Source organism: Diplodia seriata (genome assembly GCF_021436955.1).
Source record: "Diplodia seriata strain FDS-637 chromosome Unknown scaffold_2, whole genome shotgun sequence".
NCBI classification, from domain to species: Eukaryota; Fungi; Ascomycota; class Dothideomycetes; order Botryosphaeriales; family Botryosphaeriaceae; genus Diplodia; species Diplodia seriata.
In genome coordinates this window covers 1,248,790-1,272,035 of record NW_027117309.1, presented here as the reverse complement: position 1 = coordinate 1,272,035, position 23,246 = coordinate 1,248,790, and the positions used below count along the sequence as shown (strand labels likewise).

The window sequence follows — 23,246 nt, the reverse complement described above, 5'->3', positions numbered from 1 at the left end:
TGTTCTCTCTTTGCAATAAACCAACTGCTCTTACCAAAGTTTTTGGAATACCGACAACCAACCCCAACGACGCAAATGCAAGCAATCGATTTCGTGTACCATGTTGCGCTCCACATCTCGCTCTGCCTCGCCTACGTCGTCGCCCTACGCGCCATCAGCGAGCCAACAGCAGGGGACGCATCCGTCGACACCACCTCCCTCACGATCGCGGCCGCTGAACACGACTTCTGATTTCAGCATGGCCACCAATGGCGATGAAGATTGGCAGCCTACGCAGGCTCTGGCATTGCGGCTGCACCAGCGCCCAGACCTGAGCGATGCAGGGGCTCGCCGCGCCGATGCTGACTGTAGCAAGATCGGTGATGGCCCGCCTGCGCCTCTTCCGCAGCCCAACGCACCGATCAGCCTGGCCGCCGTGACCATCCCCGAATGCCTCGAAGAGAGGCTCGAGGCCGTTTCTTACGCCCTCCAGCTCGCGATCAGATACGACGGGGACAATCGCGGTGGTAAGTTCAAGGCGTTTACCCACCCAGACTCACACATCATCTTCGCCCACACCCTTCTAGCCCGCACAGTTGCGACAATTGGGCCATCACCACTCAATCCCGCCTTGACTGTCTACGTAAGGCCACGCTGACTTCTGGTATTAGCAACTCATGACAAGCTTGCCACCAACGGAGCGGACTCGAGCAAAAACGGCAAGAGGGATCCCTCCAGCGATGGCCCAACAGCATCATCCACTCGCACCATCGGCGGCGATGACTCGTCGAAAGCTCAGAGAGAAGATCTGCAGGGCCAGATGCTGTTGGCGATGATGGAGCAGGACCCTACGCAAGCGTTGAGCGCCGTCGAAGCGTGGTCGCAGGCCGTCTGGCTGCGGGCTGAGCGAAGGAAGCGGATTCCGGACGATGACGAGAGCTGGGACGAGTACGTGCGCGACTGGGTGCTGCGTCCGAGTGAAGCGTAAGTGTGGTTTTTGTTTCTTCCATTTCCCTCCTTCATTCTGACGTTCTGTTGTTGATCCGGCCAATCGGATTTACGCCTTCTTGTTGGATTTGTTATTTCCATTTGCTTTTGCCTGGCTAACGGATTTGTTTGGCGCAGGCTGTGGTACGGACTACTGTCATTCGGCTTGGGCGTCAGTCTGACAGACCAAGAGAGGCGAGAGTGCTGCAAGCTCTGCCGTGGTGCCTTCGTGGCCTTCGGGCTTCGGAACGATCTCCTCGCGTGGGATGACGATGCCGCCAGCGGTGGTCATGGTAGTACTGCACCTGCATTCGGAGCATTGAGCTTGCTCGTGCGGCAGGCTGGCGGTGGCGCTGCCGAAGCTAGGCGGAAGTATTTTGGAATTGTCCGGACCGAGGAGGATGAGTATGCTCGGAACTTGCAGGCTCTGGATGGCCGAGATGACCTTTCGGCGGCCGCGAAGGAGTTCGTCCGCCAGGTGCAGCACATACCGACGGGTTTCGCGCTCTGGGCAAGGCTTCATCTAGCGGGCGGAACGAATCCAGGGGCCGAAAGGCCAGACGCAGCAGTTAAAAACGGCATTGTCGATGAGACCGGAGCTGCGAGCATGGACAGGTTCGACTCTGCGATGTCGAGTCCGCAGCAGAAAACGTCCCGTCATGGCGACCTGCAGGATATGTGCAACACCAGCCTACCTGGAGCGAGCACTGATGTGAGTTACATGTCGGTGAGATGGAGCGGCTTTTTCCAGGAGCTAACGAGATCAGATGGTGATGGCGCCTTTCCATTACCTGAAATCGCTACCTTCGAAGGGTGTGCGCGAGAAGGCCATCGATGCGCTGAACGTCTGGGTCAACGCTTCGTCGGAGTCGCTTGAGACGATCAAAGTCATCGTCGGCGACGTTCATGCCTTGTCGCTCATGTAGGCGACTCCGATTTCCCCCGAAAAAGGTCTTAGCTGACTGTGAGCGCTAGGCTGGACGATTTCGAAGATGGTTCACCGCTGAGACGCAGTCGGCCTGCAACGCACGGTGTATTCGGCGTAGCTCAGACAGTGAACTCTGCTAACTTCCAGATCGTCGACGTCATTGGACGGGCGGCGGAGCTTAACGACGCCCAGTTCCAACGGGTTGTCATAGGTAAGCAGCCCGTGTCACCGGTTGTGGTGCCTGTCTGACCCACGTGTCCTTGCAGATGAGATGAAGAACCTGTTGGTTGGCCAGAGCTTGGACCTTTACTGGACGTACAATGTCTCGGTTCCCACGGTGCGCGAGTATCTCCAGATGGTGGATGGCAGTAAGTGGCCCGCGGCAGTCATGGCATTAAGCTTACGCATCGGCAGAAACGGGAGGTCTCTTTCGGATGATCTCGAGGTTGATGGTGGCACGGTCGGAGCTTGAACCGAAGCCTCTCGGGCTGGACCGGCTCATGACACTGCTCGGTCGATACTTCCAGATTCGCGATGACTACTCGAATCTCGTCTGTGACAAGGTATGCATGAATCCGTCTTAGGGTTACAGGATGCTGATACGGGGTGATGGCAGTACGCTGCGGCCAAGGGCTTCGCCGAGGACCTGGACGAGGGGAAGTGCAGCCTGGTCCTGATGCACGCACTGGAGCATGCGGAGCCAACGTCTCGGAGACTGCTGAGCGGGATGATGCAGCAGCGGCGCACGGCTGGGTGTGCCGGGCCGGGGCACAAGGAGCTTATCCTTCGGATTCTGGAGCAGGCCGGGTCGCTGCAGCACACGGCAGGGGTGCTGCGGGCGCTGGAGACGGAGCTGCGGCAGGAAATCGGAGCCATCGAAGCGGACACGGGGAAGGCGAACACGGCGCTGCGAGGGCTGGTGGAGGCCTTGCAGGTGTAATCCGTAGAGTCGAGGATGACTCCCTAGAGCAGAAGCGGATGCGAATGCATGTGACGTCATTGCTGCCTGCTCGTCGCGGCCAACCAGCGCGAGGCCGAGTGCTGAACAGGCCCTAAGGCACGCCGCCCCGGGCTTATCTGGAAGCTTAGCTGCCATCCTTCCCGCCGCGTCGGGCTCATTGCTGTGCTGCGGCCCGGCAAGTCGGCGCAATGGCAACAACACAGTGCTGATGGATGGGACAATATAGGCGCTGCTCTGACCGGCCTGGCCGTCAGTGACCGTGACTGCTGACAATACGAAGACTCAATCAATGTTCAGCACCCTGAAGAACTCGACCGATGCGGAGGGCACCTATGTGCTGGAGCCCACCCGGCCGCCCTTTGACAGCAAGCGCCAGGGCAAGCTGGCCCGCGTGGCCTGCACCCACTGCCGCGCCAAAAAAGTCGGTGCCCGCAGCCCCATCGCTGTCCTCTGTACTGACCACAACCACACCTGCAGCTCAAGTGCTCCGGTGACAGCAACGGCTGCACCCGATGCCTTTCCAAGAACATCGAGTGTCGCTACCCCACCACCGGTAGCGCTGCAGCGTCCACGGAGAGATCGAGATCCACCCCGTCGGCCACCGCGAGCCCACCCGGAAACTCCGCACCACCTGCCGAAAATGCTGCCCTCGCAACCACTGACAACGACGTCGATGCGTTGATGAACCTGGATCATCCTTCAACTGCTCTTTTCCTCGAATCTCTAGATGCTCCACACGTGGGAGCCGACTTCATGGATACCACTTCAGGCACGGTACAGTGGCCCTTTGACGATTTATTTCCCCTGCAAGGTAAGGTTGCACACGCTTGCCCGCGGCGAGTCGACGCACTAATGCGCGTGGAACCCCCAGATTTGCACACGGTACAGCCAGCCGGCGGAGGCGGCCAGCAGCAGCTCCCCTTTTCCTTCCCGACCGCCCCAGACAGCGTCTCCAACCAACAGCGCAAGCAGGCTTGCAACGGGCTCGACCTCTGCTGCTGCGACTGCATCAAAGAAGCCATCCAGACGTACGAATCCGTCCAAGTCGACCTCGTCGTCCTCACGTCGCAGGACTCGCCCGCATCAGCGTCCAGCGGCCAAGCCCAACAGCAGTGCGGCACGCTCTGCGACTGCCACAACACGGCCGGCCTCATCGACGTACTGCAGCACCAGAAGGCGGCGCTGGGCAGCTGCAAGGCGCTGGTGGGCTGCCCGCGGTGCCGCGAGCAGTCGGCCTACGTCATGTTCGCCATCTCCATGTGCGGCGCCCTGCTCGAGAGCATCGAGCACCTGCACCAGCTCGTCTCGCCCGTCGACGACCTGTCGCCGCCGCCGCCGCCCAAAGCCCCGCGCCGCCAAGCCAACCAGATGCTGTCGCCTGCTCATTCCCGCAAGTCGTCGGTCGCCCACGGGTCGCTGCCGGGGAGCGACGATTCCCTGGACGGCTTCCCCTTCGCCCGCCAGCAGCAGCACCGCCGCGGCGTGCAGATCGGTCGCTGGAAGCTGGATGACGATGACGAGCGACATGTCATCCAAGGCTTGCTCAGCGCGCGCATGGTCACTCTTGGCCGAGTCATCGACGGCATTGAGCGCGCCGTCGACGACAACCAATGGCTCACTCACGAGAATGCAGTTCGCCGGCTGAGGGAGCCGTTTTCCCTGGCCTCGTTGAGGATCAAGCAGCAATCTTCTTCTACCGAGAGTCTGGAGTCAAGGTAAATGATTTCTTGGGGGAAGAAGCGTGGTTTCAAATTGAGCTGCAGGCAGTTAGCGCCGCTACGGGTGACGGAATAATTGAGCGCCCCTGAGCTCCATCGAAGACGCTACACTCTTCTTACGTGGGTAGTTGGATCCGATATTCGGATGATTTGCGCGACTTCAAAACTCACATCTATGTCCAAATACTGGATTTTAACTACCTGGGTCAGTATGCAGTGTAGCATCTCTTTGAGGTACGTGCAGGCCGGCTCAAGCTCAAGCCTTTTGTCAGCCACTGTGGAGCCACATTTTAAAACAACAACAGGAGTCATCGGAATCACTTCATGGTTCGGCGAAACGGCGTAATGGAGGCACAACAGCATAAATACTATCCCATTCAAAAAGACCGTCTACCTGACCTCATACGTCCGCTGAAACTTCTCATCCACATGCGCCAGGTAGTACGTGCCCGGCAGCAGCGAATCCACATCGCCCTCGGGATCCCGACTCGGTTTCTGATAGCTCTCCTCGCGCATCGCACACGCCTAAGCCCCCCGTCAGTCAGTCGGTCAGCAAACAACAACAATAACAACATCAACAACAACGAAAACTCCAGCCACCCAGTCCCTCCCGAGAAGAGAGAGAGAGAAAGAAAAACAAAAAGGAGAGAGGGAGAAAAGAAAACAAACTCACAAGATCATACTCCTCCACGCTCGCCGTGACGCGCTCCGCCAGCCTCTCCGCGATGCGCAGCGCGCCCGCCATGCGGCTCACGTCGCCGCGCACCGTCACGCTGAACAGCGAGCTGGCCAGCCCGCTGCCGTAGCTGAACAGCCCGACCCGCTTCCCGAGCAGATCCGCCGCCGCCACCGTCCCCAGCAGCCCCGCCAGCCCCCCGTACACGCTCGCCGTGTACATGTTGCCGCAGTTGGTCGCCACCACCGTGCCCGGCGCGACGCGCGAGGCGAAGCGCGGGGCTGAGAGCTGGACGAAGGCGGCTTCGCGCGTGCGCGTCCAGGTGGCGTTTGCGGATGGTGAGGGGGAGGGCGCGGTGGTGGTGTTGTTGTTGTCGTCGTCGATGACGCCGGCGAAGGCGGGGTGCGTGGGGTGCGAGAGGTAGTCTTGGTGCAGGAGCCGCGCGTACGACTTGGCGACCAGCTTGCACGTGGGCGCGTGGAAGACCATGTAGTCGAAGGTGTCGAGGGGGAGGGGGGCCACTGGTGGCGAGGTCGTCCCGTTCGAGGAGGTGCCGTTCGTCGTCGTCGTCGGAGCGCCGCCGCCGCCGTTGGTGGTGGAAGGAGAAGCGCCGCCATTCTGGACGGCGCCGTGGCGGGAAGGGATCTCGGACGCCTTCTTCTTCGCGTGGTACGTCCGGTAGCACGCGTCGAGGGCCTCGAGGTAGCAGTCGATGGAGTGCTTGCCGTCGATGATGGGGTACTCGGCGCTGAAGTCGGCCTTGTAGAAGTCGTACGTGTGCTTCATGAAGGAGGCGCGCGTGCCCTGGTCCAGCACCAGCGGCGCGTCGGGGCCGACGAGCATGGCGACGCAGCCGGCGCCGCCGGTGGGGCGCGCGCTGGGCTCGGCGTAGAGGGCGATGTCGCCCGCGACGACGATGGCGTCGCGCCCGTCCCACGCCGACGACTCGACCCAGTTGACGGCGTTGAAGAGCGCGTTGGTGCCGCCGTAGCACGCGTTGTACGTGTCGATGCCCTCCATGTCGCCGCCGTTGTCCGGGAACAGCTGCATCAGCACCGACTTGCACGACTTGGACTTGTCGAGAAGCGTCTCCGTCCCCACCTCCAGCCGCCCGATCGTCGTCGGGTCGATGTCGTACTTGCGCATCAGCGACGACACGGCCGTCAGCGCGAGCGAGTACATGTCTGCGTGGACGAGGTAAGCATCATGGCTGTCGTCGTCGCGCGCTGTTCACTTGCCTTCCCGGTCATCGCAGAAACTCATCTTCGTCTGGCCCAAGCCCTTGGTGAACTTGCCGGAGCTGACGCCCATGAACTCCTCCAGATCGTCTTGGTTGACGCACTGGCTTCTCGTTAGCGGGGGACTGGCTGGTGCGGACTCAGGTAGCCGTACTCTGTTCGGAATGTAGATTTCGATGGCTTTGATGCCTACTTTCTCTGCGCGGACTGACATGTTTCTTGTTGTTTGATTGTTTTTACTTGATTCTTGTTAGTTTTCTGGGTTCTGTTCTCAGTGTTGAAGGTTAAATGAGGAGTCAAACCACCAATATATATTGGAGGTACTTCTACGACCAAGTTTATCCGCTATTGGTATTTACCAAATCGGCTTCAGGATGTAAGGGCTCACGTTCGGCATGCCGAAACAATCGAATCGTGGAACGGCTCGGGGTTGTTCCGTACTCGGTAACCTTCTTCCAGGTTTCCGGTAATCTGAACGGCCTGTCATCACTTTTCCCCTTTTGTACATCCGCGAGCTCGGGAGCCATTCCGAGGCTCTGGCATTATTACAGAGACTGTCACGCGTTTTTCGGGACGCCCCGATTATCCCTTGAGCCGAAGATTCTCACAATGGGTCCCGAGGTAGTTTGGACGGATCATGCGTTTGAGGTGTCCGCGCCAGCCAAAGCGATTGTTTGTGGAGAGCACGCCGTCGTATATGGCAAGGTACACGACCATCTTCTAAACCCAAATTATTGGCTTCGGTCGTCCTGACATCTCATTCAAATGGCAGAGCGCAGTCGCAGTCGCTCTCTCTCTGAGGACGTTTCTCAGGGTGGAGCCGTTATCAACCAACGATACTTCCGGCTTACTGAGACTAAGTCTGCCAGACCTCCAGCATGACCTCAAATGGGATTTCCGCGAGCTCCCATGGAAGGCCTTTCACGCCTCGACCCCGAGAGATGACCATCGCCCCACGGCAGAGCAGATGGCCGCCATCGACAGCGCAGTGACAACCGCCTGCGCCTGTCCCACCACCAAAGGCGACCCCCTCTGCCGCGCCGTCGCCCGCGCCTTCCTCTTCCTCTACATGTCCCTGACGAACGCACCCGCACGAGGCTGCTCGTTCGTCCTGCGCTCGCAAATCCCCATCGGCGCCGGGCTGGGCAGCAGCGGCAGCATCTGCGTCTGCCTCGCGGCCGCCTTCCTCACGACGCGCGCGTCGAAGCGCATCACCCGCGGCCACGCCCAGCTCTCCCCGGACGACCTGGACGCCATCAACCGCTGGGCGCTCGCCGGCGAAGTCTGCACGCACGGCACGCCCAGCGGCGTCGACAACGCCATCTCCACCTGGGGCGGCGTGCTGGTGTACCGCCAGCCGTCATCCTCCTCCTCCTCACCCTCCTCCTCCTCACCCTCCTCCTCTTCCTCCCCTCCAGCCGGGTCCTCCTCCTCACCATCACCCTCCCCAACACGCGACAGCACCGCAGACCAACCGCCCTCGCCCTCCATGCACCTCCTCTCCCCGGCAACCGCAACCGCAACCGCCCAGCAGCTCTCCGTCCTCCTCATCGACACCAACCAGCCACGCTCGACCCGCGCGCAGCTCGCCAAAGTCGCCGCCTTCACCCGGACCCACCCCGTCTTCGCCGCCACCCTCCTCGCCGCCATCGACGCCCTAAGCGTTTCGGCCATCCGTCTCTTGACCGGCGGCGGCGACGACGAGGGCAACGACGACCGCGTACGCCGGCTCGGCGCTCTGATGCGGCTCAACCACCGCCTGCTCGCCGCGCTGGGGGCGTCGCATCCGCGGCTGGAGAGGGCGTGCGAGATTGTGGCGGCGAAGGGGGTGGGGTGGGCGAAGTTGACGGGGGCGGGGGGAGGGGGGTGCGCGGTCGTGTTGTTGGATCAGCCCGAGTGGGACGACGTGGTGGATGGGGGGAGGGGGAGGTTGGCGGAGGCGAGGGGGGAGCTTGTGCGGGAGGGGTTTGGGGTTGTTGAGGCCGGGGTTGGGGGGGATGGGGTTGGGGTTAGGGTGGATGTGTCGTCGTCGTCGTGTTGATTTTTTGTTGTGGTCGGAGGCCTTGGGAGGGTTCGGTCGTTTGTTTGTTTCTGGGTTGTGGAGTATGGTGGTGCTGTCTCTGGACTTTTGCAGAAGGGATTTGAATGTCAATCGCCTTTAACGCTGCCCGCTTCTCCAGGGCAATCTCTTTGAATGCATTGGGTGATCCTGGCGGACACCATATATGGCTGTTCTTATCTTGTCATCTAGCCCCGGAAGAGGGCCGGCGTATACTGGAAAGGATCTGGAGCGCAGTTTCAGGGTAAGAGTTTGGTCGGACTCTACGCCACCTCCTCGAGGATGTTGGTGCCTTAACGACAAAGTCAGTCAGCTGTCGCCGGATCTTTCTTCGGTGGTTATATAACCTGCCGGCCGAATCGTGAGGAGCAGTGTGCACTGGCCCACTATCCCGAACTTAACAGTCCATGTGTAAACCAATCTCGTAACGACATTTCCGTTGACAGAATTTTCTTCCTGTGGGAGGTCAAATTCCCTCGGGTGGAAGGTATCAACACGTTACCTCCGCAGGCTATCATAGGCCCCAATTAGGAAAGCCGCAAACAAGAGAAGCGCTTATGCTTCCGTTAGGGATCTTGTTGCTAAGTCAGCCATGTCCTACCTTCCTGACGTGGCAAATGTGGCCCTTTCAAGCAAGTGGTACCAAGTTGCAGCAGATAAGCCGCGCACCAAGAAATCTTTTGAGAAGATCAATAAATGCGACCCACAGTTTGCGTGGCGAGCATGTGGTGGAAGTCGTCGCTCTGATTAGCGGCTGCAAATCGATCAGGCGCAGGTGTGTGGTCGTGCGAGGACGAAACATGCACTATTCCAGTTTCAATGTCTTGCAACACGCTGACGGAGCCTGCCTCTCCAACCACATCATCCCTGGACCCGCAAACACGCTTCTCCGATGCGGCATTGTGGGGTAGCGGATATGCCGACCCAAGGTCCCCACCACTTTTCCGCCCGCCGGCTAGGGGCCGCCACGAAGCCGGGGTAGGATGCGGGGAAGCTTGACTAAACCAAGGCGAGCTCTTATTTATTTCACCAAGCCTTGGCTTCCGCTGCCTCGTTCCAACCCAGTGCCCCGCCGTGTTTCGTCTCTCCCGACTTCCTCCTCTCCACGAGACACCCGACGAGCAAGATGGACGACATCGCGAAGAATGACGTGAGCAAGGTCGAAGATGCCGAGACGTCGTCAGCCACGGCACAGCAGCCGAAGGTCCAGTTGCCACCCTCGCTGCGCGACTTGTCCACCGAGGAGCGCGAGAAGTTGATGGTCAAGGTCAAGAGGAAGATTGATCTGAGGCTACTGCCGATGATGCTGCTGATGTACATCATGAACTACCTCGACCGGAACAACATCGCGGCGGCCAAGATTGCGGGCATGAGCGACGACTTGGGGCTGAAGGGAAACCAGTATCAGACGGCCTTGAGCATCCTTTTCGTCGGCTACTTGCTGATGCAAGGTAAGTCACTCCTGCCGATCGGTCTTCAAGCATGTTGACCCTTCTCAGTGCCGTCCAACTTGATGCTCAACAAGCTTGGCAAGCCTGCCATATACCTCCCTGCATGCATGGTGGTTTGGGGCATCATCTCCACCTGCACCGGGGCTGTCCAGTCTTTCGGCGGTTTGGTCGCTTGCCGTTTCGTCCTCGGTTTCGTCGAGGCTGCATACTTTGTGAGTCAATGCATACGCCCGCTATTACCGTAACTGACTTGCGACAGCCTGGTTGTCTCTACCATCTCTCAGCATGGTATTCGAGGAAAGAGCTTGTCCTGAGGACTGCGATTCTCTACTCGGGATCGCTTCTTTCCGGGGCATTCTCGGGCTTGATTGCAGCTGGTATCACGGATAATATGGCTGGTGTGCGAGGCCTCGGTGCATGGAGATGGCTTTTTATCATTGGTACGTCGCTCTCGGTTGAAGCTTGATCATGTACTGACAGTTCGTTCCAGAGGGTGCCATCACGGTATGCCAGCTTTTGACGCGATCATCTCCCATTTACTGAGCCTTTCCAGATTTTCCTCGCCCTGATAGCATTTTTCATCATGCCCAACTTCCCGCGCACCACGACCTGGCTCTCGGACCAGGAGCGAGCACTGGCAATCTGGCGACTCCAGGAAGACATCGGCGAGGACGACTGGGTCAACTCCCAGGAGCAGACCTTCTTCCACGGCTTCAAGCTCGCCGTCAAGGACCCCAAAGCCTGGCTCCTCCTGGCCACCATCTACGGCTTCACCTCCTCCGGCACCGTCACCACCCTCTTCCCCAGCGTCGTCGAGGGCCTCGGCTACGGCAAAGTAGCCACGCTGCTCCTCACCGTGCCCCCCTACGTAAGCCACAACCCCCCCTCCCCCCAACCACAAAAAAAAAGCCAATAGACTCACCACAAACGACACACACCAGGTCATCGGCGTCATCGCCATCCTCATCAACGCGTGGCACGCGGACCGCACGCGCGAGCGCTACCTGCACGTGGCGCTGCCGCCCCTGCTCGCCGTCGCCGCCTTCGTCATCGCGGCGGCGACGACGGCGTTCGGCCCGCGCTACTTCGCCATGTGCCTCATGATCGGCGCAAACTACTCGGGCTACGTCGTCGCGCTCGCCTGGATCTCCAACACGCTGCCGCGCCCGCCCGCCAAGCGCGCCGCCGCCCTCGCCGGCATCAATGCCCTCTCGAACGTCTGCCAGATCTACTCGCCGTATATGTATCAGGGTATGTTGTTGTGGCCTTCACTGTCGAGCCGTTGTTTGTGACGAATGTCGTGGAGGCTGACGACCTGTTTGTGCAGATTCGTACGCTCCCCGTTATGTCGTGCCGATGATCGTCAACGCCATCACGTCGTTGTGGGCGGCGTTCTTCGCTACTGTCCTGCGCATGGTGCTTGTTCGTCTCAATAAGAAGATTGAGGCGGGGATTTCGCTTCTGGAGCAGGGCAGCGATGAGGACCGGAGACGGGCGATTGAGGAGCATGGGCTTCCTGGGGAGGCGGTCGATAAGGGATTCAGGTTCTTGGTGTAGATATGTGCTACTGTGACAGGGCTCGGGTCTTTCGGCAAGTGAAAGGCCGGTGGTCTGTCGAATTTTTTGGTTGTGCAGGTTCTTGAGCGCCAAGAGCCATTGGACTTTGGCACAATGGTTTCGACATGTGTTGCTGAGCTGAGAGACGCCGCTATAGAGGAAATTAGACGTATTTTCCAAGCAATTCGCTTTTATCTTGTTCTTTGTCACAACTTCAAGAATGGCGGATGATCCTTGTCATTATGGCACCAACTGAAAATGAGCCGTGAAAAGCCAGTTCACGACCGTTGCAAAATCAGCCGTGTCACTGGAGCTGCCCTCCCAAATCAACGGCATCTCTGCAGATGAAAACCTAAAAATTAGTATTTCAAATTTCTGTTTTAGAGTAGTTCAGCTGTAGGTTCTCATCAATCGAGGTCTATTTCCAGAAGAGAGTAGCAGCGGCTCGTTCAGCCGGTCGCGCGTCCTCGGCGCAGCCTGTTCCGGGACAGCCGAGAGAAGTGGTTCGTAGCCACGGTACGTAATCTTGAGCAGCCCCGGAAAATGGAGGTCGCATCAATAAGTGGCGTATCTTAAGCGACTCATTGGTCACCACGACAGAAGTCGTTCGGCCGAGCAGCAAGCTTTGCCAAGGGAGCGAAGACGTGGTTGGCGCAACGGAGCCCAAGCTTGTATGATCTGGATGGTGGTGGTGTGGGGGATGACGACATCAGTCGTTCATGCGTCGATGATCCGGATATGTTTCCGCCTGCAGGTGGAGATGGTGCCAGGGTGGGCGGAAAAGGAGTTTGAGATAGCCTTTTGGAAGGGATATACCATCACTTGCAGCTAATAATAATCGCATTGAATGTTCTGACATACTGTGTCAGAGGCGAACGGGTTTGACTCCACCTGTCGCTGTTCCGGCACCTCGAATGGCTTGGTCCCTTCTTGGTGACGGGGTTATGTGTTTGTCGGTTTACATATATCAGTAGCAAAAGCCCGCAAAGTACGGCTCTTGATAGACGCAGAGATGCAAGAAACACAAAGAGCAACCGACGACCAAACCCTAGCAAGCCTATCAATCCCACCATCAACAGAACCCCAAGCCCACCAACCCATTTTGTGGAGCTATCTCCGCCTTGTGCAGGCTACAATTCAAAGCTTGGAGGGATAGACGGTATTGATTCCTCCAGTGACCACCGTCTTCAGTACCATGTACTCTTCAAGGCCGTACTTGCCACCCTCACGGCCAAAGCCTGAATGTTTGACGCCGCCGAATCTGCTCAGATGTCAGCGGACGCATTGTTGGTCGATTGGTTCAACTTACGGCGAGGGAGCATCCGAGATCGACCCAGTGTTCAATCCCACCATGCCTACGTGCAACAACTCGCTCATGCGCTGCGAAGTCTGAAGATCCCGAGTGAAGACATACGCGGCCAGGCCGACGTCGACTGCGTTCGCGGACTTGACGACTTCTTCCTCGGTGTTAAACTTGAAGATGGCCGCAACGGGCCCGAAGGTCTCCTCGTGCGCGATTTTCATGCCTTCCGTCATGCCTGTGAGGATGGTCGGCTCAAAGAAGTTGGGTCCTGTAGTCGTCAGCTGTCTACCCCAGTGAGATGCGGTCCGGAGCCATACCCAAAGCCGGGATCCGGTTTCCCCCCAGTTCCACTTTGGCTCCCTTCGCTTTCGCGTCTTCGACGTGGTCTACAACTTTTGCGACGGCGTTTGCATGTATCAGCGGGCCGTGCGTGACGGTGTCGTCGAATCCAGAGCCAACGCGGAACTTGCCCACGACTTCCCTCAGCCTGCCGACAAACGCATCGTGGATGCCAGCCTGGACGTATATCCTATTCGCACACACGCAAGTCTGGCCAGAGCACTTGAACTTGCACGCAACGAGGCCCTCCACCGCCGTCTCCAGCTCCGCATCATCAAAAACGACAAACGGCGCATTGCCGCCCAGCTCCAAGCTCAGCTTCTTCAAGCCCCCGCTGCACTGCCGCATCAGCAGCTTCCCGACGCGGGTCGAGCCCGTGAACGACACCTTCCGCATCTCGAGCGCCTCGCACAGCACGCGGCCGATCGCGGGGGTATTCTCCGCCGCCGTGACGACGTTGAGGACGCCGTTGGGGACGCCCGCGCGCGCCGCCAGCACCGCCAGCGCGTTCGCCGCGAACGGCGTCTCGCCCGCCGTCTTCACCACGACCGTGCACCCGGCCGCCAGCGCCGCCGCCGCCTTGCGCGCCACCATGCCGGCAGGGAAGTTCCACCTACACCGCCTCTTCATCAGCAAAAAAAACATCCCCCCATGCACCCGCACACAAATCGGGACTCGGGGCAGGGAGCGGGCGGGAAGCATCATCACTCACGGCGTAACCAACCCACACACCCCCACCGCCTCCCTCAGCACCACCGCCCGATTCCCCGGCACGCCGTGCGGCACGACATCCCCATACGCCCGCGCCGCCTCCTCGGCATACCACTCCAGATAGCCGGCGGCGAACAGCACCTCGGCGGCGGCGTCGGGCCCGGCCTTGCCGCCCTCCCACGTAATAAGCATAGCGAGGTCACGAGCGTTCTGTAGGATGAGGTCGTGCCAGGCGCGCAGCAGGCGGCCGCGGGCGCGGCCGGGGAGCGCGCGCCATGAGGGGAGGGCGGAAGAGGCCGCGGCGATGGCGGCGAGGGCGTCGAAGGAAGTGGATTCGGGGCATGTGCCGATGGGGTGGGTTGTGGCGGGGTCTGGGGTTTTGGGGGGTGGGGTTAGTGAGGGGGTTGGTTGGCGGCGTTGGGATGGGGGAGTGGTGGTTGGCGTACCGTAAACGGTGAAGGTCTTGCCCGAGATGGAGTCGACCCATTGGCCGTTGATGTAGGCCTTTTGGACCATCAGGCTAGGGTCTCTGAGGACGGGTGGTTGCGCCATTTTGGAGGGGGGGAATGATGGTGGAGGCGGAGGCAGAAGGAGTGTGGTGTTCGACTGGAATCGTCATTGCTAATACATGTTTCTGAGGGAGGGTGTCGGATCGCCATAGACTGCTATTGTTCGGTTCGATGGTCCGGGGAAGAGGTCTAGGATTCGAATCGGGAAAGTCTCACCGACGTACCGTACCTAGATACCCCGCAAAAGCCCCTCCACCACGAGCTCCCACACCAAGAACCGTCGTTGAAACTCATTCGGGCAAGCGACCTCAGAGACCGCGACCACCTCAAGACCAGAGCACCGACGTAACCTCCTCACGTACACAACAGCGCCACCCCCCGCTCCCTCACCACATCCACCCAACTCCACTCCCCCCTCCCCTTCCCTCCCCCTCCCCCATCCCTCCCCGCCCACACCATCCTCACCACCTCCCTCGCCCTCCCAAACGTCGGCATCCCGCTCTTCCCCTCCTGCACCTCGAACCACCTCTCAAACCTCTCCCTCAACTCCGCCCCCTCAGCCTCGCACGCCGCCACGAACCCGGGCCAAACAATCCCGGTCGTATAGTACCCACCCTCCTCCTTCCCCCTCCCCCTCGCCGCCTGCTCTTCGTCCTCGCGCTGCACGGCCTCGAGGTGCTCGATGGTGCGCTCGACGCCATTTTGCAAGACAGACGCGTCGGCGACGTCGTGCACGCGGCGGTAGAAATACACGGCGAGCGCGGAGCGCAGCGCGCGCCGCAGGTGCGCCAGCGCGCGGCGGTTGGACGCGACGGCGGACGGGTCGGCGTCTGCGGTGCGCCCATCGCTTTGGTGCTCGTCGTCGTCGTCCTCTCGCTGCAGGCGGAAGATGGCGCGCTCGACGGCTTTGGCGCGGCGGAAGAAGCGGGCGGGGGAGGATGGAGGTGTGGTGGGGTTGGGGTTGTTGGAGTTCATCATGGCGTCGCGCTCGTTGCCGAGGCGGGTCGTTTGCGAGATGAGCTGCATGAGGGATTCCGGGATGCCGTAGACGTCCGGGTAGAGCGTGTGCTTGGCGAAGTCGCCGGGGATGGCGAGGTGCAGGTCGTGGACGCCGAGGTCGAAGCTTTTTTCGCGGGAGAGGGAGTGTTCGTCGTCGTCGTCGTCGGTGGTGTCGTTGGCGGGGGATGAGGCGGGGGAGGAGGAACAAGGGGAGGATTGCCAGTCGGTGATGCGGAAGGACGATGCGGTGCTGCTGCTGCTGCTGCTGCTGATTGGAGAAGTGGTCTCGTGCATGAGCCGGATGTAGGCGTAGCAGTGGTGGAGGAGGCGGATCTTGCGCGATATGCGCGGTTTGGTGAGGCCGCGCAGGCGGATCAGGCGCTCGGCGTCGAGGAGGTATGCTCGGGTGTTTTCTACGGCACCGCTGAAGGCCTAAAGGGCATGGTTGGTCAATTGGATTGGCGGCTGTGTGGTGAGCAGGAGAAGCACATACCGAGATGGTGACCATGCAGAGGATGGCCATGAGCATTTCTTTATACTTGGCCTTCTTCTGCGCCGACATTTCATGCTCGAGAGACGCTTTCAAGCTCTCGTGTGCCTGTAGCCTGTAGCTGCTGGCAATGCCGTTCCAGTGTGCCTTTGCGGTGCTGGTCGACGATGCGCTGAGGTTGAAGGCGCTAATGGACATGACGCCATAAAAGACAGAGGCCCGCGCATGGTTTGTTCTATAGCCCATGGTAAGCTCTGCTAGAGTGGTCATGGCGCACGGCAGCTGGAGAATATTCCAAGGTGTCTTTCGTTGATACTTCAGGGGGGACAGAAGACGAATGACATGGGTTTTATAGTGGTTCAGGAGCAGACTCGCATCTTGGTGAGCCATGGATTCTGGATATGGATTCAAATACGGAGTCAAGAAGGAGCCCGTAGAGTTTCCAGGAGTGGAGGGACCCTGGTCACATTGCTCGGTTTCGTCCGGATAGGGCTGTTGTTCTGGGTCAAACATCTGGTCGATGGCTGAAAGGGCGGCAACAAATTGCTCGTCGCCAAAGTCCACTACGTCGGGGATCATATCAATGTCCGGCAGGAATTCGGACAGAAATTGATTCTCCTCATTTGCCTCCAGAAGAGTCCCAGACGATGCAGGCGGAGGCAACTTGAAAACGGCGAAAGGGCCGTGCACGACGGCATCAGTTCGCTCTGACGATTCGAGCTGCTGCGATTGGCCGTCAAGCTTGGCTATTACACGGCCGGCCGGGGTTCTGCGCATGCTTGTGCGAAGGTCGTCACTCATGACCAGGCGCTCCTTTTCTACCTAGGTCTCAGCCTTACTCAACCAAGCTTTGAAGAGCCAGACGTACCCGTGAACAAGGGCCGACGGTAGCGTCCATGCTCGAGGTCTTCAGTCGCCCAGGGCCGGCCGACCTCGACAAAGGTAAGGCGAGACTCGTAGCCGCGGCACGGCAGGCCCAGGCGCTGGCAGCTGGTGCAGACGGGCCTAGTCTCGTCGCATTTGACCCTCCGCGAGCGACAGGTGGCGCAACCATCGAGTGATCGAGTCCGGGGCTGTTTGGGCATTTTAGCAGCAGGTGGGGGAGGAAAGTGGATGACGAAAGTCGTGAAGACGGTTGGGCGGAGAGCAGGAAAGTCATCCCCGATAGCTTATCGCCCCGCTAGCCGGAAAGCGTAGTGCATCCAATGGACCGTAAAGTGGGGCATTGCTAGCTGGCAAAGTGGGATGTCATTCCAGACTCGGGAACCAACCTTTCATTCGACTCGCATTACTTCAGCACCCATCCTGCAGGCCCCGATCACTGTCGTGATATCATTGGGAGCGATAGCCGAGGTTGGGGTTGCTAGCCGTTTTCGCTCCGGCTCCGCTGGGTGTTTTCCGAGTGGCGGGCGAGCTCGGCCATGCTTCCATTACGCCCTGGCAGTGTCACTACTTACTATTGCTCGAACATAAGAACACACACCTTGTCAGTGGGCAAATAATACCGAAACCAGAGACAATGCGTCCAGACAACGTGAAGGGCGACGACCCGATTACGGTCGATGAGGCTGCGCGGATTGCAAAGACGAGGTTGCCGGGACATGTCTGGGATTTCTATGCATGCGGATCCGACGACGAGAAAGCTGTGCAGCGAAACTTCAAGGCCTTCGATCGGTACGTTTGCTGAACCCAACGTGTTTGTGCATGCTAAGGGAGCAGTCTCTTCATCCTGCCTCGTGTCATGAGGAACGTCACAAACGTCGATACAAGCACGACAATCTTCGGTCATAGGTACCCTCTACCAATAGGGATTGCCCCGAGCGCGATGCAAAGACTGGTAGGCGGCAATGGCGAAGTCGATATGGCGCGTGCTGCATCAGTCTTGGGCATGAACATGACTCTGTCGTCCCAGTCGACAACCGGCCTGGAAGAGGTGATACGGGAACGAAATGGCGTGGACAGCCCGCCGCCATTCTGGATGCAAATCTACCTGACCCAAGATCTCGCCAAGAGCACACCTTTGATTAAGCGGGCCGAAGGTGAGCAAAACTCTAAAAAGGCGTTTGAGCTTTCAACTAAACAATCAGCTGCCGGGTACGAAGCGCTGGTCGTGACGGTAGACACGCCCGTCCTCGGAAACAGGATCAACGAACGAAAGACTCCTTTGGTGCTGCCTGACAATCTCCGTCTCGCGAACATAGAGTCATCAGCCAATGCGCCGAAGCTACGGAAGCCGACATTCAATCGGTTGCTGATGGACGCTCGCACGGCTCAGCAAGCCCAGGACATCATCTCATCTGCGGGCGGGTCGATGCACAGCGCGTCGCTGGAATGGGCATCCACAATCAACTTCTTACGAAAGACAACGAACATGAAGATCATCTTGAAGGGCATCATGACAGCGGAAGATGCAGCTCTGGCGGTTGAGCATGGTGCTGATGCTATTGTGGTATCAAACCATGGCGGAAGGCAGCTGGATTGCGCCCCCTCGACGATCGAGGTCCTTCCTGACGTTGCGAAAGCAGTAGATGGGAAGATACCTGTGGTTGTGGACGGAGGTATTACGCGTGGTAGTGATGTTCTGAAGGCGGTATCACTGGGGGCAGACTTCGTACTCGTGGGCCGCGCGGTACTGTGGGGACTCGCGGTTGATGGACAGCGTGGCGTCGAGGCTATTGGTAACATTCTGGAAAGAGAACTCAGCCGCTCGATGGCTTTGGCGGGCATCAAAACCCTGAAGGAAGCTGACAGGAAGATTCTCGCGGTTGCAAGGACGGGGGGCTTTGGGATGGCTCGGCTGTGATGTATTCGAATATTTACGCAGTTAGTATCTGTCCTTGAGATGGGGAAGGAAAGGCTTAGCCAATCAGAATCCCCGCACCCCGCACCGACCCGACGGCTTCTCCGACCTTCACTCTGATGGCTTTGGACGAATGTCGAGGCCTGGCATGCCCCTGACAGAATTCCGAGAATCGTCAAAAGCAATGACCGCTCGGATCAGAAGTGTGACTGGAAAGAGACGATGATAGGGAAGGTGTCCCCGGCTCGGCGGCTTATCTTTCGGGCTATCGGATAGCCTGCATTCTGGCCGCATTCACTCCAGAGAAGTCGTCCCCATCGCGGTTGCACCTTCGGTTTTCCTTTCCCCACTTGCTCGAAATATGTAAGCACCGCCTCTTATATCCCACCACCCACCACGTTCGTTCCCATCCACCTGTGTTTCCCGTCATCGTCGCCTCCTCCCGTAATGTCTCCCAAGGTCCAAGCCATCGACCCCGCCGGCACACCAAAGGCGTACCACGCCCAAGGCACCGTGTCCGCCACGGGCAACAACACCATCCAAATCTCGGGCCAGTACGGCGCCACGACGGGCGGCCACGTGCCCGCGTCCTACGAGTCCCAGATCCACCTCGCGCTGCTGAACCTGCGCCGCGTGCTCACGGCGGCCGGCGCGCGCGTGACGGACATCACGAAGCTCACCCTCTACATCGTCAACTACGACCCGCAACGGCGCCTGCACGCGCGCCACGTGCAGAAGTTCCTCGGCGCCCACCGCCCGGCCATCACCCTGGTGCCGGTGCCGCAGCTCGCCAACCCGGCCTGGCTCTTCGAGATCGAAGCCGTCGCCAGCGTCGCCCCTCCGGAAGTCCGGGCGCCGCTCTCGACCAAGGTCGGCAACGTCGATGATGCGGCCGGGGACTGGCTCGACGTCGTCGTCGTCGGCGCCGGGCTCAGCGGGCTGGCGGCGGCGCGCGACGTGATGCGCGGCGGGCTGCGGCGCTGCGTGGTGCTGGAGGCGCGCGACCGCGTCGGCGGCAAGACGTGGAGCAAGACGCTGGAGAAGTCGGGCGCTGGCACGGTCGATCTCGGCGCGGCGTGGATCAACGACACCAACCAGAGCCGCATGATCGCGCTGGCGCGCCAGTACGGCGCCGAGCTGATCGAGCAGAACACGACGGGCAACTGCGCCTTCCAAGGGTTCGACGGCGAGTGCTCGTCGTTTGCGTACGGGGAGCTGCCGGGCGTAAGCAAAATCACCCAGAACCCAAACTCTCCCTTCCTTTCGACCCCATCACAAACAGAACGAAACTGATCACTCGCCCGGCAGTTCGACCCCGCGACCCAAGCCCACATCGCCCACATCCGCGACACCGTCGAGCGCGACTGCCAAGCGCTCTCGGTCCTCGACCCGCGCTCCGCGGACCTCGACTCTCTCACCTTCGCCGCGTACCTCGAGCGGCTGGGCGCCGCCGCGGGGACCCCCGCCTTCGCCACCGCCGCCGTCTGGACGCGCGCCATGTTCGGCCACGAGCCCGCCGACGTGTCGGCCCTGCACTTCCTCAACTACTGCCGGTCCGGCGGCGGCCTGCTGCAGATGCGGTCGGACCGCGCCGGCGGCGGGCAGCACCTGCGGTGCCGGCAGGGGATGCAGCTGTTCGCGACGGCGATGGCGGCGGGGCTGCCGGCGGGGACGGTGGCGCTGGGGGCGCCGGTGACGGGGGTGAGGCAGGTGCCCGGAAAGGGCGTGGAGGTGACGACGGCGAAGGGCGCGGTCTACCGCGCGCGGAAGGTCGTCGTGTCCGTGCCGTCGCCGGTGCTGCGGACGATTGTGTTCGACCCGCCGCTGCCGGCCGAGAAGACGCTGCTTGCCGACACCGCGCGGTACGGCTACTACACCAAGGTCATGCTCGTGTTCCGCAAGCCGTTTTGGGTCGAGCGCGGCTTCTGCGGGCTCGCGCAGTCGTTTCGCGGGCCCGCGTCCGTCGTCAGGGATACCAGCGTGCCGGCCGATGGCAAGTGGATCTTGACCTGCTTCCTTGCTGGCGACGCGGGCAGGGAGTGGGCGGCGCTGGAGGGCGGGCAGCGCGTCGATGCGTTGTTGGAGCAGGTCGGAGAGCTGTATGGCGATGCGGACGCGCCGCGGGAGCTGTTCGTCGAGGCGGCTGGGCATGAGTGGTCCAAGGAGCAGTGGTCGGGTTGGGGCTGTCCCTGCACCGCGTTTCCTCCTGGAGTGCTGGATGCTGTTGGCCATGCCTTGAGGGAGCCGGTCGGAGATGTGCATTTCGTCGGAACGGAGACGGCCGGGGAGTGGAAGGGGTATATGGAGGGGGCTGTGAGGAGCGGCGAGAGAGGCGCGGCCGAGGTCCTGAGCCAGCTGTCTCGGGCCGCTGCGAAGTTGTAAGATGAGTGACTGAACCGTTACGAAGCGGCGGACATTTTTTTCTAGAAGTTGTATTTGGTCAATTCAGAATATCTCTGGTTAGCAAACGATGCTCTCAATCTGGCGAATCAGAACCCCTGTATGGCTTATACCCCCGACGAATAATGCCTTGATAGCCAATGGAACTTCTTCGACGCGGAATGAGTACTGTTCAGTCTTTCCAATTATTCACGGCCAAATTTCCAAGGAGATTCATTCCGCATTTTGATTGTGCTTTGATCACTGCCACCAGGACTCTTTGTGGATGTCGTCTGTCTGCTGATACAACAGAGGTCTTCGTTGCCATCTCCATCTCCTTCGAAGAAACCAGCCCATCACGAACACACCTCGCCCTTCTTCAGCGGCCCAACCGTGTCCCGCAACCCAAACGCCACATGCGGCACCCCTCGCCGCCTCCCACCATCCACCTCCCCCTCCTCCCTCAGCACGCCAAACCTCAACATCGTCCTCTCCACCTCCCTTGGCATCGGCCGCGCCCCCAAACACCTCCCGTCCGCCAACCGATCCAGCTCCGCATTCCTCGTCGTAAACACGATGCTCGAAAACGACGAGCTGGCGCTATACCCGTTCGCGCCGTACGCATGCGCGCCCACGCCGACGCAGCCCAGCGCCACCACGACGGCCGCCAGGTACGCGTACAGCAAGTTGCGCCAGTTGTACACATAGTAGTTCTGCGGCGCGGCGACAAGCACGTCGGCGGATGTCGCGTTCGAGAACAGCGCCGAGCTCAGCAGGCTCAGGCTGACGTTGCGCGACAGCTCCTCGACGGCGCGCGGCACCGACCCCGCGCGGCACATCCACGGCGACAGGATGCCCTCGAAGCTGGTCGCCCCCGTGCCGCAGCCGCCTGCGTCGTCCGGCGGCGACGTGATCTCCGGGCAGGCTGGGATGCCGGACCGGAACAGAGCGGCGTCGGCGCCCATGAGCGAGCACGTGGACCCGTAGTAGATACGTGTGACGAGGATGTCGGCGAGGGCGCTGTATAGTGACCAGTACGCGATTTCGCCCGGGGCGTAGTCGGTGGAGACACCTGATCCGTTGATGTGGAGTGGGGCGGTGTGGGCGAGGGAGGTGATGGTGGAGGTGAGCGCGCCGTCGACGCTGCGGAAGTGGACGGTGTAGGACGCGTTCCACATGTGGCACGAGTAGTTGGCGCCCCCGGAGCCCGCGCCGTTGGTGTTGAGGAAAAAGTGGTTGGGGATGTAGTGCGTGTCGAGCACGCTCATCGTCTTGCCCGTGTACAGCTGGCCGAAGGCGGCGGCGCTCGCAAGGTCCGCGTGCATGGATTCGTTCCAGGCTTTTTGGAGCGTGGTGGCGTCGGCGAGCTGGATGGTGTTGTTGGCGATGGCGGCGGAGAGGGTTTCGCATTTGATCGCCGGCGCGGCGAAGGTTAGGGTGTAGGAGGAGTTTGGAGACGGCGCGGTGAAGGGCAGGATGGAGATGGAGGAGGACGTGGTGGATATGAGGCGGTTGATGGCCGCTGACGACGACTCGATTCGGCCCACGCCTTCGAAATTGACCCATGCGATGGTCGTGTTTTCGTTTGAGTACGAAGGGCGGGGAACCTTCATTGAGGAAGTGCTGTTGGATAGACCTGCCCGGATTGACAGAGTTGCTGGGGTTATCGTAGCAACGATGGGGATGCACCTGAGGGAGGTCAACGATGAGATACTTCGACGCCCTTTGGGAGACTTACCACATGCACGCCGCAAGTAAGCATAGCAACTTGGCGCTGATCAGTATTCGCGAGCTGAAGAACGAAAAGGGGTCCGTTGTCAGAGAGAATGCATCGTCCAAGTTCTGCAGGCTCAGCGCTCTCTTTTTCACCGTCACCCACAACCTTTGGGTATATGCTACACCAACCGAGGCGGCCAAAGATGTTTTGCAAAGGAAAGCAAGGCCAGTCCCAATCCGGATGGCCCATTGTTGACTTGTCTCGTTGGGAACTGCTGTGCCGTCCAGGGATTGATAATGGAAGTGATGTCCTAGAGCGAACGCTATGCCGGCGACGAGGAAGAAAGTCATAAGCGCCGGTGATCTCCAGTAAATCCCCCATGAGGCTGTCCGCGGTGCACTTTCTTCCGTCGGTGTCGGCTGAAGTTGGGTTGCATCTTCAATGA

The 23,246-nt window shown here is 60.0% G+C and overlaps 11 protein-coding genes across 11 annotated transcripts; 6 read left to right on the top strand and 5 right to left on the bottom strand.

The window, feature by feature from the left end:
* Positions 1 to 238: 238 nt before the first annotated feature.
* SLS55_001758 (uncharacterized protein) lies at positions 239 to 2,834 on the top strand (the record flags this gene model as incomplete). The annotated part of the gene is made up of 8 exons (XM_066773247.1): positions 239 to 506; positions 651 to 963; positions 1,105 to 1,678; positions 1,734 to 1,888; positions 1,942 to 2,105; positions 2,161 to 2,262; positions 2,309 to 2,457; positions 2,511 to 2,834. The coding sequence occupies 8 exons, from the start codon at positions 239 to 241 to the stop codon at positions 2,832 to 2,834; spliced, it is 2,049 nt and encodes a 682-aa protein (XP_066635814.1).
* A 310-nt stretch (positions 2,835 to 3,144) lies between these two features.
* Positions 3,145 to 4,574, top strand: SLS55_001757 (uncharacterized protein; the record flags this gene model as incomplete). Its single annotated transcript, XM_066773246.1, has 3 exons — positions 3,145 to 3,246; positions 3,333 to 3,629; positions 3,819 to 4,574. 3 exons carry the CDS (start codon positions 3,145 to 3,147, stop codon positions 4,572 to 4,574), a joined length of 1,155 nt encoding a protein of 384 aa, XP_066635813.1.
* Positions 4,575 to 4,963: 389 nt separating this feature from the next.
* On the bottom strand, positions 4,964 to 6,431 carry ERG13_2 (3-hydroxy-3-methylglutaryl coenzyme A synthase; the record flags this gene model as incomplete). Its single annotated transcript, XM_066773245.1, has 2 exons — positions 4,964 to 5,098; positions 5,247 to 6,431. The coding sequence occupies 2 exons, from the start codon at positions 6,429 to 6,431 to the stop codon at positions 4,964 to 4,966; spliced, it is 1,320 nt and encodes a 439-aa protein (XP_066635812.1).
* A 3,241-nt stretch (positions 6,432 to 9,672) lies between these two features.
* On the top strand, positions 9,673 to 11,554 carry SLS55_001755 (uncharacterized protein; the record flags this gene model as incomplete). Its single annotated transcript, XM_066773244.1, has 7 exons — positions 9,673 to 9,997; positions 10,046 to 10,209; positions 10,257 to 10,437; positions 10,488 to 10,501; positions 10,551 to 10,865; positions 10,939 to 11,248; positions 11,325 to 11,554. 7 exons carry the CDS (start codon positions 9,673 to 9,675, stop codon positions 11,552 to 11,554), a joined length of 1,539 nt encoding a protein of 512 aa, XP_066635811.1.
* Positions 11,555 to 12,691: 1,137 nt separating this feature from the next.
* Positions 12,692 to 13,790, bottom strand: SLS55_001754 (uncharacterized protein; the record flags this gene model as incomplete). The annotated part of the gene is made up of 3 exons (XM_066773243.1): positions 12,692 to 12,815; positions 12,864 to 13,125; positions 13,175 to 13,790. 3 exons carry the CDS (start codon positions 13,788 to 13,790, stop codon positions 12,692 to 12,694), a joined length of 1,002 nt encoding a protein of 333 aa, XP_066635810.1.
* A 114-nt stretch (positions 13,791 to 13,904) lies between these two features.
* On the bottom strand, positions 13,905 to 14,459 carry SLS55_001753 (uncharacterized protein; the record flags this gene model as incomplete). Its single annotated transcript, XM_066773242.1, has 2 exons — positions 13,905 to 14,278; positions 14,354 to 14,459. 2 exons carry the CDS (start codon positions 14,457 to 14,459, stop codon positions 13,905 to 13,907), a joined length of 480 nt encoding a protein of 159 aa, XP_066635809.1.
* Positions 14,460 to 14,742: 283 nt separating this feature from the next.
* SLS55_001752 (uncharacterized protein) lies at positions 14,743 to 16,803 on the bottom strand (the record flags this gene model as incomplete). Its single annotated transcript, XM_066773241.1, has 4 exons — positions 14,743 to 14,766; positions 14,882 to 15,847; positions 15,909 to 16,727; positions 16,774 to 16,803. The coding sequence occupies 4 exons, from the start codon at positions 16,801 to 16,803 to the stop codon at positions 14,743 to 14,745; spliced, it is 1,839 nt and encodes a 612-aa protein (XP_066635808.1).
* A 621-nt stretch (positions 16,804 to 17,424) lies between these two features.
* Positions 17,425 to 18,708, top strand: SLS55_001751 (uncharacterized protein; the record flags this gene model as incomplete). The annotated part of the gene is made up of 2 exons (XM_066773240.1): positions 17,425 to 17,579; positions 17,625 to 18,708. 2 exons carry the CDS (start codon positions 17,425 to 17,427, stop codon positions 18,706 to 18,708), a joined length of 1,239 nt encoding a protein of 412 aa, XP_066635807.1.
* Positions 18,709 to 19,152: 444 nt separating this feature from the next.
* Positions 19,153 to 19,998, top strand: SLS55_001750 (uncharacterized protein; the record flags this gene model as incomplete). The annotated part of the gene is made up of 1 exon (XM_066773239.1): positions 19,153 to 19,998. One exon carries the CDS (start codon positions 19,153 to 19,155, stop codon positions 19,996 to 19,998), a length of 846 nt encoding a protein of 281 aa, XP_066635806.1.
* Positions 19,999 to 20,331: 333 nt separating this feature from the next.
* SLS55_001749 (uncharacterized protein) lies at positions 20,332 to 21,087 on the top strand (the record flags this gene model as incomplete). The annotated part of the gene is made up of 2 exons (XM_066773238.1): positions 20,332 to 20,339; positions 20,412 to 21,087. 2 exons carry the CDS (start codon positions 20,332 to 20,334, stop codon positions 21,085 to 21,087), a joined length of 684 nt encoding a protein of 227 aa, XP_066635805.1.
* A 353-nt stretch (positions 21,088 to 21,440) lies between these two features.
* SLS55_001748 (uncharacterized protein) lies at positions 21,441 to 22,827 on the bottom strand (the record flags this gene model as incomplete). The annotated part of the gene is given in 3 exon segments (XM_066773237.1): positions 21,441 to 22,773; positions 22,799 to 22,807; positions 22,823 to 22,827. The coding sequence occupies 3 exon segments, from the start codon at positions 22,825 to 22,827 to the stop codon at positions 21,441 to 21,443; spliced, it is 1,347 nt and encodes a 448-aa protein (XP_066635804.1).
* Positions 22,828 to 23,246: the final 419 nt, after the last annotated feature.